The sequence below is a fragment of the Pristis pectinata genome, chromosome 21 (genome assembly GCF_009764475.1).
Source record: "Pristis pectinata isolate sPriPec2 chromosome 21, sPriPec2.1.pri, whole genome shotgun sequence".
NCBI lineage: Eukaryota > Metazoa > Chordata > Chondrichthyes > Rhinopristiformes > Pristidae > Pristis > Pristis pectinata.
In genome coordinates, this window is record NC_067425.1 from 9,087,023 (window position 1) to 9,110,045 (window position 23,023).

A 23,023-nucleotide genomic window follows, 5' to 3' on the forward strand; every position below is an offset into this window, starting at 1 on the left:
TCTGCTGCATTGGACCCACCAGTCATCTCAGGGCCGCTGTGGTAACACATCACCTCGATCCTCAGGAACAGAAGGAAAAAAAGGAAATAATAAACCAGAAGGCATTTCGAATCTCAAGCTTGCGCCTATGAGGAGTGACTGAGGGAACAGTGTTGCTGAGTTAAAAGGAGACAGAAAGGAATAGAGCAAAAGGCCTGGTAGATTCCCCTGTCCTCGCCTTCCACTCACCAGCCTACACACACTCAATGGATCATTATATGAATAGCCACTGTCTTTTCCCCAGGGTAAGGGAGTCCAAAACTGGAGGGCATAGGTTTAAATTGAGAGGAGAACGATTTAAAAGGGACCAGGGGTGGGGGGCAAGATTTTGACTCAGAGGGTGGTGGTTATTTGGAACAAGTTGCCAGAGGAAGTGGTAGAGGTGGATACAATTATATTATTTTCTAGCACCTCCAGCTGATTCCAGCACCAGGCATGTCTTCGCCTCTCCTTCCATCGTTCCAAATGGACCGTTCCCTCTAGCAACTCCCTGGTCCACTCTTCTATCTCCAGCAGCCACTCCCCTTCCCACTCCACCTTTCCATGCGACACCTGACCTTTTACCACTTCCCTTCCCACCAGCTGAGAACCCAAAGTGAAGTAACAGTTTACTGCCATTTCTTCCAATTTGATCTAAGCATTTAGTACTCAGGATGTGACCTCCACCCCACTGGAGAAACCGAGTAGAGATTGGGTGACTAGAAGATTGCAGAACACCTTTGTCTGTGAGGGCAGCCCTGAGCTTCCAGTGTCCTGTCACTTTAACCCTCCATCCCACTCCCACTCTGACCTCTCTGTATTTGGGTTCCTATGTTGCTCTGATGCCCAAAATAAGAGATAGGATTTCTTTATTAGTCACATGTACATTGAAACACACAGTGAAATCCATTTTTTGCATAGAGTGTTCTGGGGGCAGCCCGCAGGTGTCGCTATGCTTCCGGTGCCAACATAGCATGCCCACAACTTCCTAACCTGTACGTCTGTGGGAGGAAACCGGAGCACCCGGAGGAAACCCACGCAGACACGGGGAGAATGTACAAACTCCTTACAGACAGCGGTGGGAATTGAACCCAGGTCGCTGGCACTGTGATGGCGTTACGCTAACCGCGACGCCACTGTGTCTGCCCTTGAGGCACAGCACCTCATCTTCAACCTGGATGCATAACGGCCACTGGGACTTCAATATTGAATTTAACTATTTCAGTTAACCCCCCCCCCTTTCTTCCTGTCTCTCTCTCCATGCAAGTGGCTGTACCTTTTGGTTTCACTTTTTCTCTCTCCAATTGCCAGTTTTTAAAATAATTATTACCTGGACAATTTCTATCTGCAGTCTAACACTGATGTTCCCTTTATTCTCTCCTCTTTCCACAATTTATGCTTGTTTTGTCACGACTCTAGTTCTGATGGTAGGATCCTTGACCCGAAACATCAACCGTTTCACTCCGTCAGTGCTGCCTGTTTCCAGTATTTGCTGGGTTTATTTCAGATTTCCAGTGTCTGCAATTTTTTTGCTCCAATGAATCATATAATGGGACAGAATCCATGATCTCTGACTCAGTGTTAATACTGAGCTATGGCCATCTCAAAGCGAATTATCTTCTCAAGTCTGCTTGGATGGTGTTGATCCATTCCAAAATCTCAGTGTCGACTTCCCCTTCTGCTCCCCCTCACTCCGCACTGTGAGAAGGACTGTTTAAGCTGACCTTTGTGGTTACAGAAGTGTTGTCAGAATCACAAAGCAAGACAGATACAATTCAAAGTGCTTTATTAAAATTCATAATTTACTATTACACATCAATTATTACACATAGCAGCCAGCTGCCACTTACCATATTATGGCTATTGCATATTCACTCTTACAAAGTGCATGGCAAATCTGAACTTTATCAGCTCTTTCTTGCAATGTTTGTCCTATTTGCGAATTTAGATTTGAAAAACTGATCCCGAACATTTTTCCTGTACAGTTATTAAAGGCAATTGCAACAGGTTTCATGTGTAAGTGCAAATTACTGCTTTAAACCTCTTTAGATTTCCACTTATGTTTGTAAATGCATGTGTGAGTTTGAATGCTATATATTGCAATAAAAACGAGGTCCATTTTGGTCCATACAGTAGCAAGCAGATATCTGGAGTACAAAAAAGCAGCACAATGAAGCCCTGTTATCAAGTCTTTTCCTTCATTAATAATGTTTGTGGGAGACTTGTCTTTGGTATCAGTTGTATCATCGGTGTCATTATTTCTGGAAAGTTGCCCCAAAGATGTCTTCGTGGTAACGCTTCTGGTTCTAAGAAGTTAAAGAAATATGGAATTAAAAGAGAAATCACAATATAGGATAACCATATGAGAAGTTCTGAAATTAAGAACAATTCCATTCATGGGGACCTCAGGTATGTGGCTCAAAGCACATCTTAAAGTGGAGGAGTACTTGACAACCTCTTTGGATTGGACTCTCGGGAACCACTGCAGATTCACTGAAGTTCACGGGAGGGTTTTTATTTGTAGTCACACATATCTTTTCCTCTTACTTGAGGGTCTCAAGGTCTTCTTGGGAAATGGGGCACAAGATCCCTATGTAGTGTGAGCCGTTCAGGGAGAGAGTGTGTAATCCGTTGCTTGGTTGGAAGATTCAAAAGCTGGGGATGGATTTCTGTGTCTGTTGTACGTCAGGCTGACTGGCATTGTCAGGGGGGAGGGGGTTTCCTGGTCCTTTTAAGGAGGGATTTCAAACATCAGACCTACCTTCAATTCTGTGAGGAACTCCTCAGCGTCCTCGGTGTTCATATCTCCCTGCTTGGCGATGATGGCCTTTAGGGTTTCGGTGACATCCTGTGCCATCTTGATCTCGCCACAGATGTAGATATGTCCTTTTTCTTCATGCAGTACCTTGTAGACTTCAGGCGCCAGCTTTTCCCGAAGAATATCTTGCACGTAAGTCTGGTTGGACAAAAATGGATGCGGAAATGTGAGGATACGCCCATCTTGCTTTGGTATGCAGTAACAGCAAGACTTTGCATCTGCATAGCACCCAACACACCCAAGAAATAGGAGCAGGTGGCCTTTCAGCCCTTTGCATGGGAGCCCAAAGTCATCCTCAGCACTATTTTCTCACCCAGTCTCCAGACCCATTTTGTGTCCCAACAGGGATGTTGATTTAGCAATGGTTATGGTATCTATGGATCTCAAACCTGAGTGTACCATTCACTGGGCAGCAGCGTACAGGATGGCACTGGGTATTTCAGAGTTGTTTAATAGGCAGCCACATGAGGAATACTGGATAATAGTATTTAAAATACCCTCTTCTTCATTTACAAGGCCCTACGAATGGCACCTGTCTGTCAGCCATGCTGATAGGTGATCGACAGGTTGTTCTGGGCGTTCAACATGCCTCAGTGCCAGACAAGAGGGTGACAGAACACCCAGGAACATACTAGGTTAGAAAAGCGAAACCCATCATCATTGTTGATTCTGAAGGTTAACGTACCTTTTTCTTGCCTGGCTCCCTGGAGTAAGCTGTGTAAACACCCTTCAGGATACCTTTGTCCTTAAGCTCCAGTGTTTCTTCTTTATAAATGTGATCCTTTTGTGAATCCCGACATCCAAACACCAAAGTCATGGACCCACCTTTGATTCCTAAATGTCAAAAAACAAAATGAATATTCAAACTAAATACAAATCCAGCCTCGTCTTTTGCCTATTGATGTCAAAACGGCCCAGGAGAATGATTGGGAAATTTGTGTGGCTGCCTGGTTAGCACTGAGAGAGGGCATGGGTTGGCCACAGCCGCTAGGTCTCTGAGAATTGCTCAGTCCGAGACTGCAGGTCAGGAGGCATTTCTCCTGATGGGCAGTAATAGGCTCAATGGGACAAGTAGAAGGGTGTGGGAATTGGCAGTCTGTACCCTTGTTGGCTTCTCCAGGAGTTATCGATCTTCTCCCCTTTTCCTTACAGCTTCCTGTTTAAGAACTTTCTTCTTCAAATGTTTTTTGCAGTTCCCCTTCCCTTTTTATATAAAAATCATTGACCAAACAAGCCCTGTGATCTGTCCAAGCAAGACAGAAGCCAGTGTGGTGAACCTTGCTCTTTCTTTGTTATTGCCATTGGTAGATGTGAACAGGAGGTAGAGTTAGACATCAGTACAGGCAGTCCCTGGGTTACGCAAGGGTTCTGTTCCTGAGAACTGTCCATAAGATGACTTAAGCGCAAGTCAGAAACGTCTGTTTTCTATAGTTACCCATATCCTATTGCTCTTCATATACTTGCTATCATTCATTCATTTTATTGAATAATCTCCCTAACACTACCCATAATTAAACCAATGGAATATATACTGGATCTAGTCATACCACATGAATACCACAAAACAACTTTTTATTATTATTATTAGCTTGAAAATACTTTAAAAATGTATGGGAGAATTTGTGTAAAGTCGGATTTTCAGTAGTCAGGTCTTTCGTAACACGGGGAGCGCCTGTATTTTGTGTCAGACCAACATAGGTGCAAATCTTGGCAATAAAAGCAAGGACTTGGAACCCACCTTTTTTCTCAAAGTCATGCTGCCGCTGCTGCCAGAAGCTTCGGAATGGAGCGATCCCTGTTCCCGGGCCCACCAGTATACAGGGCTTCGATTGGTTCTTTGGAAGATGGAATCCTGCAGTACTAGAATTGTAACGTGAAATCAGTTATTGATTTTTGGCCTTTTTGTTGCTTTACATCCAATTCTGAGCTTGAAAGCCATAGTTTCAAAGAATGAGTTGCAAATAGCCTACCTGCGCACATAACATGGGACCAGCTCATCTTTTTCCACAACGTTGAGCCAGGTACTGCAGACGCCATGATGCATGGGGCCTTGTCCATCTAAATACAAGAGGAAAGTATTAAGATTTCTTTATTAGTCACATGTACATCGAAACACACAGTGAAATACATCTTTTGTGGAGTGTTCTGGGGGCAGCCCGCAAGTGTCGCCACGCTTCCGGCGCCAACGTAGCATGCCCACAACTTCCTAACCCGTACATCTTTTGGAATGTGGGAGGAAAACGGAGCACCCGGAGGAAACCCACGCAGACACGGGGAGAATGTACAAATTCCCTACAGACAGCGGCCGGGATTGAACCCAGGTCGCTGGCACTGTATCAAGTGCAGTTCCTATTTTCACACCTCAGTAATGTGGGGCATAGCCTATTGGTTGATGTGGCATTGCAATCCTTTGACATCTTCACTACGGTGTGCAGGAGAATGATTGGGAAATTTGTGTGGGTGCCTGGTTAGCACTGAGTGAGAGAATGAGTTGGCCCCAGCTGCCAGATCTCTGAGAATTGCTCAGTTGGAGACCGCAGGTCATGAGGCATTTCTTCTGGTGGGCACCCAAACATGGTTTGCCCTCCCATTTAACTGAAAGGGTTGGTAGGTTAATTGACCACTCTCAGTTGCCCCTAGTGAGTGGTGGAATCTGGAGGGTGGGGAGGAGGGGGGGAAGCTGATGGGAGTGTTGAGGGAGAATGAAACAGGATTAGTGTAAGTGTATGCTTGATGGTCGGCACAGATTCAGTGGGCTGAAGGGCCTGTTTCTATGTTGTATGAGTCCATGGCAAGGCCAAGCCATGTTACTGAGAATGTTTGAAAGGCTTGTTTCATCCACATGGCCGTGATATTGACCCATGTTCTTTGGGGATAACAAAACTACTCTATAATCGTACTGTTCCACTGAATCAATTAACTGTCCCTGCACATGTCACCTGCTAAGCAACTGGAATCTAAGTTCTAAAGAGTAGTTACATCCTAATGCTTAAGATACATCATAACATTGTGTTAGGACTCTCAGTACCTCTAGTCTTGTAGTTCACAACTGCAACAGTCAGGTGGACTTCTCCTGGGTTCATATCCAGTGACGAACTGATGGAGTAATATCTGGGCTTCAGCAACATTAACTGGGTGAAGAGGAACATGGCGGGGCATTGGATGGACTGAAATTCCTCCAGGACCTCCAGGATGTTGGGGCTGTGGAAGGACTTCCATTTGTCATACTCCTGGGAATTCTGCAGAGGAATACCAAACCAGGATTAGATAGGAGATAATTTAGAATATGGTCTTGTACATGTTGAATCTTTAACTAAGCAAGGGGTTGATTGTGTGCTAGAATATTGTTAGGTCCAATAAACTGTCTCCTTTTTACTGATATGCCACCTAACCAGACACCTGCCCCTGCCTCCTTGCTGGGTAGATGTCCTGGGGGCAACTAATCATGCCCTCCAAACACCATCAGTACTTCCAGTGGGAGGCATGTTATTTGGTTACAGGGAACCCCGATGTTACTGATCTTTGTGGTGAAGACAATGATTGCAATCAGGGGAAGCTGAATTTGCAAACTCTAAGAGGTGTGTGGATTGGTGGGGGTGTCCACATTCACAAAGGGCAGTGGCATTTATTTTCTTTTAAATATAATTTAGGAGTTCACCACTACAGAATGAGAAACAGAATTCAACAACTCTGGTAATTTGGGAACAAAGGTGTCAGTTTTAACCAAACTTGCTATCGGATTTAGATGGATCCAGGCCAATATTGCCTCCCAGTTCAGTGTAGGAGCAGACAGAAATTAACACCATTGTTGCATCTAATTTTATCATTATCCCCATTAGGCAGGTTGGGATTAAATAACTCTTCCACAGACAGGCTCACTACTAGATGGTCAAAGCCTCAACTGGTTCATTGATGTCCTTCAGAGAAGTGGCCCTACCCAATCCAGGCCACACATCGTACTTGGCCATTTCATTGGTGTCTCTGGGGCTTGCTGTATGTAAGTTTGTTGCCATGTTTCCCAACATTACAGCAGTCACCACACATCAAAGGCAATGCATATCCTGCGAAGCAGGGCAAACAATAACCAGCCTGTTTTGAAAGCTTTCCACCTGTGCTCCTGGTTACAATGACAGCCGTGTGCAAACCTGATGAGGTGGGACCCTGTGCTCACCTGGCTCAGTTCCAGTATCCGGTTCTTCTCTGATTCCTCCGCAGCCAGTTGGGCAAACTTCTTCAGGAGGTGTTGAGAAGGTGGAGTGGTGATGTCCAAGAAATACGTAAAGGCCTCTTCAAGAGTGCACGCTGGGATCCTTTCATCAACTTTCCAGTCTGCAGGGAACAATGAACACCGTGCCAATCAGTCTAAAGTCCCCAGGATTGAAGCTGGTTTGAAGCTTCCTTTCTTCAGAACGGCAGGAGAATTGTGACAGCTGAACAAGGAAATTAGCTGGAATCCCACAAAGCTGGGTAGGTGTCCTGGAGGGTCAATCCCTTCAAGAACACTCAGCACTTTGAACAGAATTGGAGGCAGATTCGCTAACAGGGAACCCAAATCTCAATCATTGTCATAGAAGATGAAGTCTGTACTCAGTGGTAACTGAACGTAGAAATCTAGGTTGGGGCACGGGATGGTGAGGGCTTTTAACTACATCTGTTGAAGGGAACTAGCAGAGGTTTGCAAAGCTGCACTTACCCTTGGCACTGTTGCCATTGTTAACCTCCACTTGGACACACTGATGTGGAGTTGGTGTCTCTTTCAGCCTCTTGATCAGGTTGGCGACGAGGTCCTCCTGATTGCGAGGGAAAATTCCGACGTGCTCCCCAGGCAGATACTGCAGGTTCTCAGGATCCTCGCAGGTCAGCTCGACCAGGATGGTAGAACGGCTGTGAACAGAGAGACCCAGGTAAGCACTCAAAGAGTAATTGGAAAGGAAGAGTTTGTTCTTTGTAGTTTTAGTGTACCTGGATTCTGAGCTCTGCAGGTTCTTCCTTGATTTTAACTTCATTGGCAGAATTTTCTTTCCTTGCATTTTGGAGATAACTGAGGAAATTAAAAAAAGCAAACTGTTAATTACAAGCTTTAATCAATATGCCCAAAATAATGTGGGTTCAAAGGGTGGTCGTTAGAGCAAAAGGGCTGTCAGTAGACAATACCTGAACACAGATCCAGTGACCTGGACTCCATTACGAATCTGTACCGGCTGGGATCCCACACACTATTTTTAGAGGCCATCTTGAACTGTCCAAGCTCCACATTACCCCGCACATTAAAGACTTTGCAGGCTGTCTGTTTAAAAGTAAAGGAGAGATGGTTATCTTCAAAAGTAAAGGAGAGATGGTTATCTTCTCCCAAGACTGCATGTTTTTTTACATATCACTATGCCCAGGAGTCTGAAGGGAACAAGGGATCATTAGAGTCCAGGTGACAAGGTGAAAGATTGATCACCAATAGGACCAGGTTACAATGTGGCAGAACATTGTTATTCTGCAAAGTGCGTCCCCGAGACCTGCGCAGAGTTGAAGTGATTCCCTCGAGGTAAGGGAGGGAAGTGTGCAGCACTTCTGTTTAGTGGGCTTGTAACCCAGAGACACCATGTTCAAATCTCATCAGGGCAGTCGGGGAACTTGAAACTGGTTTTCAAGATCCAGTAAATGCGATGACTCAGATTCTCTTCCCACTTCCCCCACGGTTCCCATCTGCCCTCCCCACCTCCCTCACTCGGTTCCATGCTCCACCTTTCCTCTCCCATCAGATTCCATCATCTGCAGTCCTTTGTTGCCTCCACCCATCACCCCCCCCCCGCCCCCCCAGCCTCCGTCGCCATTTCCCCTCTTCCCTCCTCCCTATCACCCCTTCTCACCTGGATGCACCTTGCTGGCTCTTGCTTCACCCCTTTCCTTCACCCTTTTATACCGGCTATCTCCTCTCTATCTCTCAGTCCAGATGAAGGGTCTCAACTCGAAATGCCGACTGTCCATTCCACCCCACCCCACCCCAACAGATGCTGCCTGATCCACCGAGTTCCTCCAGCACCCTGTGTGTTGTGTCCAAAACCTGACTGATTCACTAATATTCCTCAAGGAAAGAAATCTGCTGTCTTTAGCTCATCTAGCCTGCAGGTAATCCCAATCCCACATCAAGATGGTGGATGTTAATAACCCTTTGAAGTGGCCCAGCAAGCCACATGTTGTGTTAAGTATCAACCAGGTTCCAACAACATCTCAGAGCACTGAGGGAGAGACGGTAAATGCCAAAGCTCCCTGAATCATCTCAAGACATGGACATCATGTTTGAAATTTCTATAATGGGTTGAACATAGTGTAGCCTTCCACTATGTTAGATGGGGATGCAGAAAACCGTCAAGGAAATAGTTAGTGCCAAATGCACCCATAATCTACCTTGAATGTGGTGATGGCCCAGTCCACAAAGGACTCCTCTTGCCCGCCGAGTTCATCTCCTTCTCCTGTTGGTGACATGCGGACGGCTCCGAGCTGTTCCAGCTTCTTGTCAAGTGTGTGGGCGAAAGCACAGAATTGTGGGTACATGCGAGATCCCAGGCCAAAGATGGAGTACCTGTGGGGGGTAAAAAAACAGCTCAACCGTTAGAGACAGATGTTGGAACCTGGAGCAACACACAAAGCGCTGGAGGAACTCAGTGGGCCAGGCAGCACCTGGAGGGAAATGGACAGTCGGTGTTTTGGTTTAAGACCCTTCACCTGGACTGGAAAGTCCAGCTCATTAGTTCTGAAGGACCACTTTCTTTCCTGAATGTGAAGTCTCCCTTTCTAAGCTGCAATTCTCCTCTGTGCTCATACCCTGACCCAAACACTCCACTCCTAGCTATCTGGTCAAGATTTTGCCTGTTGAATTTTTGTTATTCATTCTGAATGGGTTTAGCAAGGAACACATCAGAAATGTTCTGAAAAGATTTTGAATTGTGGCTTAATGGAAATGCTCAGTGTGCAGAACAGGAATTGGGTGAGAGATAAGTACTGGTCAGGGCACAGGGGACATCCTGTAGCTGTACTGAAGGGTTGTGCATTAAAGTCAGCAGTGGGAGGTTAAACTATGGCAACAGTACTCCTAACTAGACCTGTCTGATTCGGATGGCAAATAGCATAATGGCACAGCGGGTAGTGCTGCTGCCACACACCTCGAGCGACCCTGGTTCAACTCCTGACCTCTGGTGCTCCCTGAATGGAGTTTGCACATTTTCCCTGTGACTGCGTGGGTTTCCTTCAGGGATTCCAGTTACCTCCCACATCCCAAAGATGTGCTGGTTGGTAGGTTAATTGGCCTCTGTAAATTGCCCCTAGTGTAGGTGAGCAACAGGGGAATCAGACCATTTTCATGGGTATCTGAGAGTGAATAGGTTACAGGGAAATAAATGGGGGGGGGGGAAATGAGATTGATCTGAGAGCTAGCATAGACTGGATGGATGGAATGGTCTCCTTCCCTTTTGTAAGGAATTATGAAAATGGGAACTGCAAAGCTGAGCATACTACGGCAAATAGAGCAAAGGTTTACCTGAATTTGTATCCCTTCAACAGCTTCTTGGAAAACAAGGCTTTCTTAAACATCTGCAAGGAAAACATTAAATTGTTTAAACAAAAAAATAGATGCTGCACCATGAGAAAAGGCTTTATTTTTATTTAAAGTGAATTTACAGCATGCTTTCGTGAGTTTCTTCACCATCTTTCGATTCTATCACAACATTGTGGGCCGAAGGGCCTGTACTGTGCTGTAATGTTCTATGTTCCAACCCAACACGAAATCCGGTTTCAGGGCTTTTCCCACAGTGTTGGAGTACAGTTGTACTTATTGATCTTTCCTGCCCTTCTCTCCCCCGTGTTCTTTGTACTCTTGTCAGAGTTTATTCCCCCTTTCTCTTCTGACCCTCCATCCAACCTCGGGACTGCCTGCTGCTCAGTTCCACTTCACCTGATGGTGAAGCATTTCAAAGACAGAATTTTCTTCCTGAATTGGAAGCTCTGCATCCACTGTACAATCACTCCACCGTCAAGCTCGCTACAAATAGCAGTGTCCTTATAAGCACTGGTCACTGAGCTTGCCAACTTTCATTTTATCGTCTACCCAGAGCCCAGATGGGAGGAATTAAGCCCATTTATTTAGCCCTGTTGTTGGGATTTGATGAGGCATAACCTCTCCAAGAAACAGACGGCTTACCTCTCCATTTCCAGGTGAATCTCCATTTCCAAAGGTACTTGCTACCACCAAGACCAGAGACTCATTGCCTAGACTATTCATATCATAGTCATCCATGCAGACGACCTGATGATAAAGAACAATCACATCAAAACAATCATTAAAGTCATGATCCATGCAGAGGTTGATTCTAAAATAAAGCATTCTTTTTATGTGCCTTGTTATTGAGCACATAAAGTAGACCCAGCACCTTTGTACACACATGAAAGCAAGTTGATTAAACCCAATAGCATCTCAACTGCAGCTGGAATATTTTCCTCTATGTTTTCTGTCCAATAGGTAGAATACAACCGTCAGTCCTGCCTCAGTCTCAGAAGTTTTCCTTCTCCCTTGTCAGTCATTTTCATGGGCCTTGCCAGATGCTGGTGAATTATGAGCAGGTCTGTAGTGCAAAGCCAATTGCCCAAAGTTATTTTGAAGTTGAAGTGAAGGGTCAACGTTTCCCTGGGATATATTGTGTATACAAATTAGCTGTTGCTACTGTCACATTACAACAGCAATCTTGTTACATAACTGCTTCCTTAGCTAAATAGGCATCCTGCCATTGAAAAAAAAGTGCCAGTGTTTCATTTTATTTTACTTACCTTGGCATTGAAAGCACCGTTGAACAACGTGGACAGCCTTTTGGCAAAGGTTTCTGATTTTCCTGTTTCTGTGGCGTACAGAATTGTTGCTTTTGTCCTCTTGGCCATGGTCTTCCTCATCAGAGCAGAAGAAAAAAGTGCGGCCCTAAAGGAAAAGCAACGTCATTAACAACCGATCATCTGCTCCCCTCACTGAAAATATTTCTAGGAATTGACCATTTCTTCTGGCCCCCACATTCTTGCTCCCCTCCCCGCCATCTCACAACTTCAAGGATTAAGAGAATAGAAGTCAAAAAGAAGCCTCATTACTCATTGGGTTCTTGAAGCCTCTGCACTGTAGGAGAAATAATCTGAAGGGTGAAGGGCACGAAATGACAAGCCTTGGAGTCCCAGTGAAAGGTTTGTGTGGAGGGACCACACGGCGATTTTTGAATTCAACAGCATTGGCGTGAAGGCACACAAACAAACCAAAATAAAAAGCACTGTAAAAGGAATGAATGTTTTGACAAGCTTACGTTGCTAATTGTTTGAATTTGATCTCATTCTTCTTTGGTCTCAGTCTTTCATCTTGCCAGTTGTGTGTTTTCCAAGCCTCAATCTGTGAATGCAGAACATTGGCAGGAGGTGAGAACTATTATGTTGCCTTGCCTGGAGATAACAGATGCGGACTATGTACTTAACTCACAGGCTGACTGTGATACCATCACTATATAGGAACTCCTGATCCAGTGTGGGAGTTCTGGCAGGGGTCTCTGATTGGTGACAGACTATGGAAATTTTGGTTTCTTATTAATCTAGGAGGTATTGATGCCAATCATAAAACCCCAAGTGGCACAATTACCATGATCAGCTAACTCAGGAGCATAGGACCATAAGATATAGGAGAAGAATTAGGCCATTCAGCCCATCGAGTCTGATTCACCATTCGATCATGGCTGATTTGTTTTCAACCCCATTCTCCTGCCTTCTCCCTGTAACCCTTAACCCCCTTACCAATCAAGAACCTATCAATCTCTGACTTAAATATGCCCAATGTCTTGACCCCCACAGCTCTTTGTGGTAACGAATTCCACAGATTCACCACCCTCTGGCTGAAGAAATTCCTCCTTATCTCAGTTTTAAAGGGACATCCCTTTATTCTGAGTCTGTGCCTTTGGATCCTAGACTCTCCTACTGATGGAGACAGCCTCTCCATGTCCACTCTATCCAGGCCTTTCAGTATCTGGTAGGTTTCAATGAGATTCCCCCCCTCATCCTTCTGAACTCCCTCGAGTACAGGCCCAGAGACATCAAACGCTCCTCATATGTTAACCCTTTCATTCCTGGGATCATTCTCGTGAACTTCCTCTGTGCACTCTCCTTGGCTCCATTTTTCAAAGCCAGTGTACATACTAGTTAGAGCAATGGCCTTTAGATTGTGTTTCCCTGGAATCAATTACCTGATAATAAAAGAAGGGGCTGAGGATGTAATTCAGGATCTCCTGATGGAACACCTGCGTGATGCTTCCAGATATTGGTGGCACCAGCCAGACCCAGTCGCCAGGGCAGCCTCCTCTCAGCCGAAACTCATTCTCCATGTGCTTCATGAAGGACTGGGAGGCAGTGTGGTGGTCCATGATGGTGACATTCTTCTTCTGAAATCAGAACATTATAAGGTTAAAGTTCTGAAGCCCAGGAGACATGTGGTGAGTTGAGAGTAGCAAATGAACAAACCCTCCGACAGTGTTGATGTAATAACCTGACACTGAGAAACTCTCTTTAAACTCCAGTGCTTATTTTGTAAACTAGTTGTATATGTTCTATATTTCCTTACAACGCAGCAGGAGGCCACTTCAGCCCATCTAATCTATTGCCAGCTCACACTGAAACCCCACAATTCCCCACTAATTCCCAAGAAAGTGATTGGCTCTGTGGTGTAACGATCATTTTGGAGGAACATCTACTTAGAGTTTCAGCTCTGAAGCTTTATGTCAAGACGTTTCTCGGTGGCTGGGGTGGGGAGGAGGGGGTTGAGATCTGGACTTGCCAGCAACACCCTGATTATAAAATTGAATAATTATATAAAGAACGGGATCTGGTAATTAGTCTTACTCCAACAACTTCCCACAGAAGGTGCACCAGGAAGTACCAGTTCAGAATTCTAATGTTCCAACTCTGGAACGCTGCACAGGGACAATTACAAAGAGTGGAATTTGTCCTAGTGAGCTGCTCTGAATTCTGTTTTGGAGGCAGTTTGTGAGCTGACTCAACCTTGTTTAACCCCGTTAGAAGCTCTTTCCCGTTAAACTATTCATGATCTTCCTGAACCCAACAGCTTTGCTAATAATTGACCAAAATCCTCCCAATGTTCCTATGGATTATGTGATTTAGTTAACTGGACGGGGGAACAGAATTTTCCAAATGTTACATTTTTTCTAAATGTAGTATGTGGACTTTCTCTGAAAAGATTTGATTCTGATCATGTTAATTCCCTCACCTGGAAACTGTGGAGCACAGCGATGTTAATCTCCACCAAGGCCTTGTCCTTCCACAGAGATGACAACTTGTTTGTCTCCAATCCCATTTTCTTTCCCACTTCCTGCAATGCACAGAAATTAAAAATTAGTTAAAACCAGATTAAAAATTAGACAAATTCTACATTGTACTTCAGTTGTTTTACAAAGAGAAAAAAAATCAGTTGTTGTCTATCTTAACTTTTTGGGCAGGCATGGTGGTGTAGTGGTCAGCGTAACGCTATTACAGCACCAGCGACCTGGGTTCAATTCCGGCCGCTGCCTGTAAGGAGTTTGTACGTTCTCCCCGTGTCTGCGTGGGTTTCCTCTGGCTGCTCCGGTTTCCTCTCACATTCCAAAGACGTACGGGTTAGGAAGTCGCGGGCATGCTATGTTGGCGCCGGAAGCGTGGCGACACTTGCAGGCTGCCCCCAGAACACTATGCAAAGATGCATTTCACTGTGTGTTTCGATGTACATGTGACTAATAAAGATATCTTATCTTTTTCTCTGTTCCTAGCAATGTTGGTTTCAACTAGTTAGTGCGCCAACCACTAACCCCCAAACTCTTTCTCCATGTGACTATCTTGTCTCCCCATCTCCCTTTAAATGTTACAGTCATAGTTATTAACCCTTGAACTTCCTTTTCTCTCCTCATGGACTGCAAAATTGACTTCTTTCTGCACTGTCACTGTTGAACTCCAAACTCATTCCTTGTTTTTCACTTTCTCCTGGTTGTTCAGAATGATCCAGTTGCTCCCTTTCCTTCCCTTTCAATCTAAAAACTTTTAAAACTCACACCTGATTTGGCTCTGACGCCGAATCTCAATTTTTTTAAACCTTCCTAAAATCCCCATCTATTCCTTTTGACCTTGAGCTTTCAATCAGCAGTGTGACTCAACCCTTTAATTGAAAAAGGTGTGCATAAATTCTCCACAAAACTGTGTTGTCAACAGTTAAGATCTGGTTTTACAATCTGTAGTTTATCCCCCACAGTGCATAATGTCGGTTTTAAAGAGACCATTGAGGAAATGCACCCACTGTTGATATGTTCCTACCTAACTAGTTAACACCACAGTTTATACACAACCATTTTCAGATAATGTACCATCTGAGACTGACCCTCAGACAACGTTCTTCCAAGCAAATGTAAATGATTGTACCTCCAACACGTTGTATCGCTGAACGTCACAGAAGTCTCGAACACCAATCTCAGAACTCATGTACCAGCCATTAAAAGGGCATCCAGGAAACTCCAGGCCTCCAACTTCAAGCAGCATGTTGGCTACAGCAGGAAGAGCATACCACTTGAGGTTCAGGTCCTTGAACCACTCAAATCTGCAAGCACAAGTGGAAGATAATGTTCTGTCAGTTACAAAAATCATTATATATTTTAGTGCATGGAGCAAAGTTCTGGCTGTCATTGTCAACTGGTCTGCCCGTAAATGCACATATAATAGTATGAAATTATGGATTTGGGACCATTCTACATGAGGTTTAAGGGTTAGTGGGAACTTACGTTGGATGCTCGAACTCTACTTCAAGGACCAGTTCCGGTGGAATTTCAAACACTTCTGGATCTTGACCGTTGGCTTGAATGACTAAAGGAAGCACATCAAAGCGGCCGTAGCGAGGTGTCCAGCCCAAGTTTACACACAGCTGAGAAGGAAGCAGACACATTTCTTCAGACTGAAACTCCTTATAAGGTGATGCAACACCTTACCAAGACCTGGCAGAGAACCTTAGGATGTAGCCACATAGAATTTGCATTATAAATCAGCCCACTTGGAGATCATTCTTTCCTTGAGACATCTGATCAAAAATGTGAGTAGATCCTGGTTAAATGACCTGGGTATGAAGGGATATGGAGTGAAAGTAAACAAAACTGAGGTATCAAAGTGCCAAAAACTAGCTGGAATTATTCCTGAACCTTCATACTTTTAACACGTAGCTCTTCAATAGACATAGAACATAGAACAGTACAGCACAGAACAGGCCCTTCGGCCCACACTGTTGTGCCGACATAGCTATTCCCTCCAACCTACAGAATCCCCGTATCCCTCTATTTTCCTCTCATTCATGTGCCCATCCAAGACCCTCTTAAAAGCCCCCAATGAATTTGCCTCCACCACCCTATCAGGCAATGCATTCCAGGCATCCACCACTCTCTCAGTAAAAAACATACCCCTCACGTCTCTTCTGAACTTACCCCCTCTCACCTTAAATGCATGCCCTCTGGTATTGGATGGCTCAATCATGGGAAAAAGATATTGCTTGTCCACTCAATCTATGGCCCTCATAATTTTCAACAGATCACCCCTCAGCCTCCACTGCTCCAGAGAAAAGAGCCCAAGTTTGTCCAGCCTCTCCTGATAGCACATGCCCTCTAATCCAGGTAGCATCCTAGTAAACCTCCTCTGCACCCTCTCTAAAGCCTCAATATCCTTCCTATAGTGAGGTGACCAGAAGTGCACACAATACTCTAAATGCGGCCTCACCAGAGTTCTGTAGAGATGCATCGTAACTTCTTGACTCCTGGACTCAATACCCTGATTAATAAACGTAAGCATTTCAAACATTTATCAAAATGAATGCTTGGTTTGGACCTTTAAATTATCACTAGCTAGAGTTGGTTGCTGCTTCTCGTGCTGGAAATGCTGGACATGAATTGAAAGGAACAGACTGAAATGGTTTCAAGTGGCTTTAAATTCCTGCGGGACTGACTCATGGGACCTGCTATCTTCCAGCCTTGGTCTTTTAGTGCAGTGATGTGAAGGTGCCAGTGACTGAATGAGCATCATGATTTACCTGTGTGAATACAACTCCAGCTGGATCCCCAATGATGGAGCCATCAGGCATCTGATACCCTGCGTATTTGACTAATTGACTGTTCCATATCCTGAAGTCATGCTTTCCATCGGTCCTCTGAGGGAAGATGGTGATGGTGGATCTATGGACCAAAATGATCACATGAATAACTCAGAGAAATGAAATAAATGCTGTCCTACACCGCCTTAAGCGACTCCGATCCATTGGTGCTTGGTTGCCTGCAACATGCTCTGCAGGTTCACTAGTTTTGTATCAATGCCACAATTTCTTGTGATTCAAGTTTTGCCAGGCTTACAACATCCTAATTGGATTTTTTTGGGGAATGAGAAATCTTGCAATTGCCAATTTCAAATCTTAAAAATGTAACGTTTATTAGAAAGACAGGTTTGCAGAGAAACTGGTTTGGTTAGTTTGCAGGAGGGGAAACCGGAGGTGCATATGCTCAGTAGCACATGCTTGCGGCATGTATGGACATTAAACACAGCAGGGCAACTGCTTCTCCCAGACCTCCATACAGAACGTACACTAAGGATTTTACTTCATAAATATGAGATTCATAAGTGGATCAGCGTTATTACATTATATTAATTTTTGATACTCTCTATGGTACACAAAAGTACACCAAGGCCTTTAACTAGGCTCTTGAGAATTGGGACTGAATATTTAACGACATTCCTTTATCTGCTGGTTTACCAAAGGCAGTTTTAAACCTCTTTGGAGCATGGTTCAGTTAAGAGAACAAACAAAGGAAATGTGTGCAAAGGTAGCCTTCACATGATACTACACGAATCTCTCACTGATATTTACGCATTCACCCGTCCATACCTTAAGTTGCCGTCATTGGACGCGTACTTGAAATGCCGACACATGTGTTGGAACATCTCCTTTGCGGTGGTGCATTTGCGAGCATCAAACACCTGCAGAGAAACACACGCACGGGCGTTGAGTTGGACACCGTTCACCAGTCGGCTGGGAAGCTGGAACTGTTTGAAAAGCCTCCCAGCGCCAGCGCAAAAGGCGGAGGGCTCCTACCTGGAGGTTGGACCACTGGATACGGCCAATGCAACGAGGAGCGTTGCGCCAAGCTTGCTTGCAGGCAAATATCAGCTCTTCCATGGTCAGATCGTATGTGCCCGTGTCTGTGATGCTTTTTGTCACTTGCTCAATGCGAGCTAGATGCTCTTCAGTTTTGGGGCTAGGGGAAAGATCACTATGATTAACCCGGAGACCCGATTGTCACAGTAACCGCCAGTTCATTTAAGGTAACGCCACACAAATCACAGCTAACTATAACCATGGACACTTCACAGCACAGAGGTGCCACTCGGTGCACTCTGTCCGTGCTGGTTGGGAAGGAGGTGCCCAGTGTAATCCCACCTCCCGTCCGGATGCAGGGTCTTGACCCGAAACGTTGACAACTCCTTTCCCTCCCCACAGACGCTGCTCGACCCGCTGAGTCCCTCCAGCAGAGTGTTTGTTGTCCCACCATCCGGGAAGTCCATTACCCTGCTGCTCACGGCTCTTCAGGGGCGCATCAAAATGCAATCAGCTTTCTGTGTCTCTTCTACCTCTTCAGGACCCGCCTTCCAGATGCTGACCCTTCAGGTGGGTCCCGACCCCACTCCCAAACCTCCCAACAACTCAATGTGTCGAATAACCAATGTTCTTTCCCCCCAGGGTAGGGGAGTTCAAAACTAGAGGGCAGGGGTGTGAAGTGAGAGGGGGGAGATTTCAAAGGGATCCGAGGGGCACCTTTTTCACTCAGAGGGTGGTGTGTATATGGATCGAGCAGCCAGGGGATGGGGCAGAGGCGGGTGCAGTTTCAACCGTTCTGATGCATTTGGACAGTTACACGGATAGGAAAGGTTTAGAGGGATATGGACGAGATGGGACTCAATTAGACAACGGTGGCACCGACCGGTAGGGCCAGAGGGTCTGTTTCCGTGCTGTATAGACGACTGTAAATCTTAATGACGTCTTGAAACAAAATCCCACACCTCTCCCTTTGAACAAGATAAAGTAACCAGTGGAAACTCTCCAAAGCAAATATGCCCTGCAATTGCATTGTGCTAGGTGGATGCGTCACGGCGGAGTAGCAGCGACTTCCGAGAGCTGCGTCTAGCGGCAGGTTGTTAAACCGTCCGTGAAGCGAGATTTACTCATTCCAGCAACTCCTGCAAATGACAGCTGGGGACACGGAGGCGAGAATCAGCAGCCAGCCTCCCCAAACCCCTTCACGGAACCGACGCCCTTACCTTTTGAAGGATTGGTAGTATTGATTGATGAAGTCCAAAGCCTGGGGCAGGATCTCCTCTGGCGGGACAGGCTTATCCCGAGGTCCTCTGGTCATTGCTTTCGGGTTCATGAGCGATCCCCTGCATGTCGCAGACTGGCACGGCATTTTCTAAACGGGACGCAACGCGGGCGAATTAGCGGCGTTACTTTATTTTACTCGTTGGACTAATTGTTGACCGACTGGTGAAACCGTGAGATAACTTGCCCGATTTTAATCCAGTGGGAAGAGAATTGTTGCGCGGATTTTATCGGGAGGGCAGGCACTGAAGATGAACAGAAGCGGGCCTTTCGGCCCATCGAGTCCGTGCCAGCAACCACCCATTTACACTAATCCTACCCCTTAATCTCACTCTTTGTTTTTTTTTTGTTTTAATTTCGTTCTTTCTTGTAAAAAAATGTGTTAAATGTATGTTTAATTTATATTTTTCTTGCCAACGCTGCTTATGTGATGCTACCTCAGGTACGTTTTGCATACAGGTACTTGTGCACAGGTCAATAAAGCCGACTTTATTCTTCCCACGTTCTCAACCCCAGATTCTCTTCCCCCCCCCACCCCACCCCCCAACTTTCTCTCCAGTTTTCTTCCCACTGCTTGAGTGCCCGAGGCCCATTTGATTGAAGTGCCTTGGGGGTTGGGTGGGGGGTCGGTCTTCCAACCTGGAGCCAAAGCTGGGGGCTGGAAAATGGCCATCCGGGCTGACAGGTGGGAGGGCACCGCAGCGTCACAGGTCCACAACTCCGCAACACCCCATGTCGGAATCGAACCTGGGTCGCCGGGGTTGAGAGGTGGCTGCACCTCTGCGCCACCTGTTTACCCTAGTGGACCAAGTGAAAGCGAGGTACCCCTGTTCACCTTGCGCTGCCCAGTGATGGAGATCTGAACCCTTACCCTCACTGCTTTCTGATGGAGGGTATCCTGCAGCATCGCCCCGTTCTCCATGTTAAGTAGTCTCACAAATTTGGGTGCGTAAGGACAGCGCCTGGTCTCACTGCTGTGATGCGGCTGTTGACAATTAAAAAAAGATTTCCGTTTAGTTCCTTTCTGGGTACACACCCCGCCTTTTAAATGCGAATATAAGAATTCTCCGCGCTTCCAAATGGAGTTTTAAAACGGGCATCCAACATTGAAGTGGGAAGTGGACGACCTTTGGAAGCCTTTGTTTAGTTATCTCCCCCATCCTCATTTCCCTGCAGTTCCCAATCCGGCGAGTTGATGTGAGCCATTTAATGCAAATCCCAAGACAATTTCGTCAAGAGACTAAATGCATTTGGTATTATAGAAAACAATGCTATGCGTTAACGAATTTTCTGTTAGAATCTGTCTACCACTTACCTCAGGGGGAGACGGGTCCTTAGGATACTGGATGAACCCATTGCCGAAGCTGGAGAAAGAATTCGATTGAGAATCGTTAGCACAATTTTGGGCTGCCTATAATTCTGAGCACCTCCTCTTCCAACAGAAATTCTTAGGCATCGTAAACTCTATCAAACATTACGACTGAACGGTTTAAAACAAAACAAGTTCATCTTCAAAGTATCCCTTCACCTTAATCTGAGAACCTCAGAAATGCACGATAAAAATCATCTGTATCCAGGGATAATTTCGTCAAGGGACAATGTATTTAATCATTCATTCGTTGTTATCTCAATTTTGCATCTCGTTATCTAGACATCTGAATTTTCTAACTTCGTTGCGACCTCCAGGTAATAATCTTTAGTGAATTAACGAACATCAATATTTAACGAAGCATTTATCAGAAATTACCAAATCTGGAGGATGTGAAGTGAAATCGGTGAGGGGTGAAGGTATTTGGGAACCAACGCACACTTTTCCCGAGAGGAATTAAAGCGCGCCACCCCACTTTCCCCCCAAACTCCGTGTTCGTTCAAGTTGCCTCTGACCTTTTCTCCTCGTTGTTGTTCACATCCGCCGTTTTGCTGACTCCAGGCTCGTACTTGCCCCTGTACTTGGGTTTCGTTAGAAAATGCCATGGGCACAACATCTTGGCTCGCTTTCAGCCTCTGGTGAACAGCAGAAACTTCTTTTCAAGTAAACGAACCCTGTAAAATAAAAGGAGCAACAACAAGCAGACTTCCCACTCGGTGAAGTGTAAAACTTCTACAAGTTTCTGGCAGAAGTCGGGACTGTTGTCACTGCGGATCGTTGGATGGACTTGGCTTTTTTATACACCTGCAGTGGTCATTCATTGCGTTCCGCCCATTTTGTAACGCAGGCAAATTAGTGTAATCCAGGAAAACCCCGATTCATTTCAATACTTCATTGCTTGGTTCTCCGATAAATCAAAAACACGCTGATTGCAACATCAGATGGAAACCTGTCATTGGCAGCGTCATCGGGCCAATCGTCCAACCAGGCAGCCTGAAGTGAAGTAAGTTTCTGTATTTCAATCTCATTTATTGACTCAAATCACTCTTAGAGAACTTGACGCGGAACTTCTGGGTGCAAACTCCATTCCAGAGAGATCGGCACATCTTCCAAAGCATCACTGACGGGCTACCGCTTTCCCCTCAGATGAGACATTGGGCGGTGGTCCCTGGGGTCGTTTGGAAGAAGGGCGGGGGGTGGGGGTGTGTGGTTTCCAATGTGCAGGGTCACCACGGCCCGCTCCCACCTCCATCAGCTGATGAACCGGTGGCTGGCCGCAATACGTTTTGTGCAATGTCTTCTCTCCCCATGACAGTTCCTTGCGTGTAATCTGCTGTCATTGGACCTTCGGGGTATTGGGACATGAAACAAGACGTTTGGGACCAGTTTGGGGGTTTCCTTCTCCCTGCCTCCGATCGGCGACAGTAATTCCACTCCCACCACCATTTCCTGAGTAGGGAACTCATATCCCACTACGGACAGCTGGGGAACTTAAATTCAAAGAGTTTAATAACTCTGGAATTAAATGACCTAACCTCAGTAGCGATGACAATGAAATCACCAAATTGTCACAAAGCTCACCCGGTTCACTAATATTATTCAGTGGAGAAGATCTGCCGTCCTCACTGCATCCGACCGATGTGTGACTCCAGTAGAATCAGAATCAAGTTTATTATCGCTGGCCTATGTCATGAAATTTGTTGTTTTGTGGCAGCAGTACGGTGTAAGGTATAAAAATTACTATAAGTTACAAAATAAATAGTGCAAAATAGGAATGGGTTCCTGGACCATTCAGAGATCTGATGGCAGAGGGGAAGAAGCTGTTCCTACAACGTTGAGTCTGGGTCTTCAGGCTCCTGTACCTCCTCCATGGGTTTATGAGATTCCTGCTCAATTTTGGCTTTCCCAAGTTCAAGTTCAGGCAGAATGGAGCACCATTTTCTCTGCATTTGCTGAAGGTTGTTCTGCTCAGTATAGACCACAGACTATCCCTCCACGGTCTGGCCTCCTCCTTACTTTCTTCCCCTTCTTATTTCGATCTTTCTGATCATCCCCGACTCTAATTGATCCACCACTGGCTGCCGTGCCTTCAGACGCCAAGGTCCCGATCTCTGAAATTCTTTCCCTGAACCTTTCCTCTTCCCTGACTCTTCCCTCCTTTAACAAGGCAACATCCATCATCAAAGATCCCCGCCATCCGGGCCGTGCCACCTTCTCCCAGCTACCATCGGGCAGGAGGTACAGCAGCCTGAAGTCCCACACCACCAGGTTCAGGAACAGCTACTTCCCTTCAACCATTCGGTTCTTGAACCAACCTGCACAACCCTAATCACTACAGTTTAGCAACACTATGACCACATTGTACTAAAATGGT

At 45.6% G+C, this 23,023-nt stretch overlaps 1 protein-coding gene across 1 annotated transcript; it reads right to left on the bottom strand.

Moving 5' to 3' along the window:
* Positions 1-1,525: 1,525 nt before the first annotated feature.
* LOC127581198 (nitric oxide synthase, inducible-like) lies at positions 1,526-21,399 on the bottom strand. Its single transcript, XM_052035308.1, has 26 exons — positions 21,165-21,399; positions 20,596-20,644; positions 20,152-20,265; positions 19,223-19,371; positions 18,000-18,162; positions 17,793-17,884; positions 16,947-17,088; positions 15,658-15,797; positions 15,302-15,476; positions 14,124-14,225; positions 13,087-13,281; positions 12,163-12,245; positions 11,648-11,792; positions 11,025-11,129; positions 10,365-10,417; positions 9,236-9,410; positions 7,991-8,123; positions 7,799-7,877; positions 7,530-7,720; positions 7,008-7,165; positions 5,865-6,075; positions 4,807-4,894; positions 4,575-4,696; positions 3,522-3,670; positions 2,780-2,974; positions 1,526-2,324 (listed from the first exon to the last, which is right to left on the bottom strand). The coding sequence occupies exons 1-26, from the start codon at positions 21,263-21,265 to the stop codon at positions 2,274-2,276; spliced, it is 3,360 nt and encodes a 1,119-aa protein (XP_051891268.1). The 5' UTR covers positions 21,266-21,399; the 3' UTR covers positions 1,526-2,273.
* Positions 21,400-23,023: the final 1,624 nt, after the last annotated feature.

What these genes read in the sequence shown, in the direction of transcription:
- LOC127581198 (XM_052035308.1), bottom strand. Translation starts at nt 21,265, where the DNA reads ATGTTGTGCCCATGGCATTTTCTAACGAAACCCAAGTACAGGGGCAAG. An exon ending in CTGGAGTTGTATTCACACAG is followed by an intron (nt 15,798 to 16,946) that starts GTAAATCATGAT and finishes CTTCCTTCTCAG; the next exon opens with CTGTGTGTAAACTTGGGCTG. An exon ending in GCCCCTTCTTTTATTATCAG is followed by an intron (nt 12,246 to 13,086) that starts GTAATTGATTCC and finishes CTGCATTCACAG; the next exon opens with ATTGAGGCTTGGAAAACACA.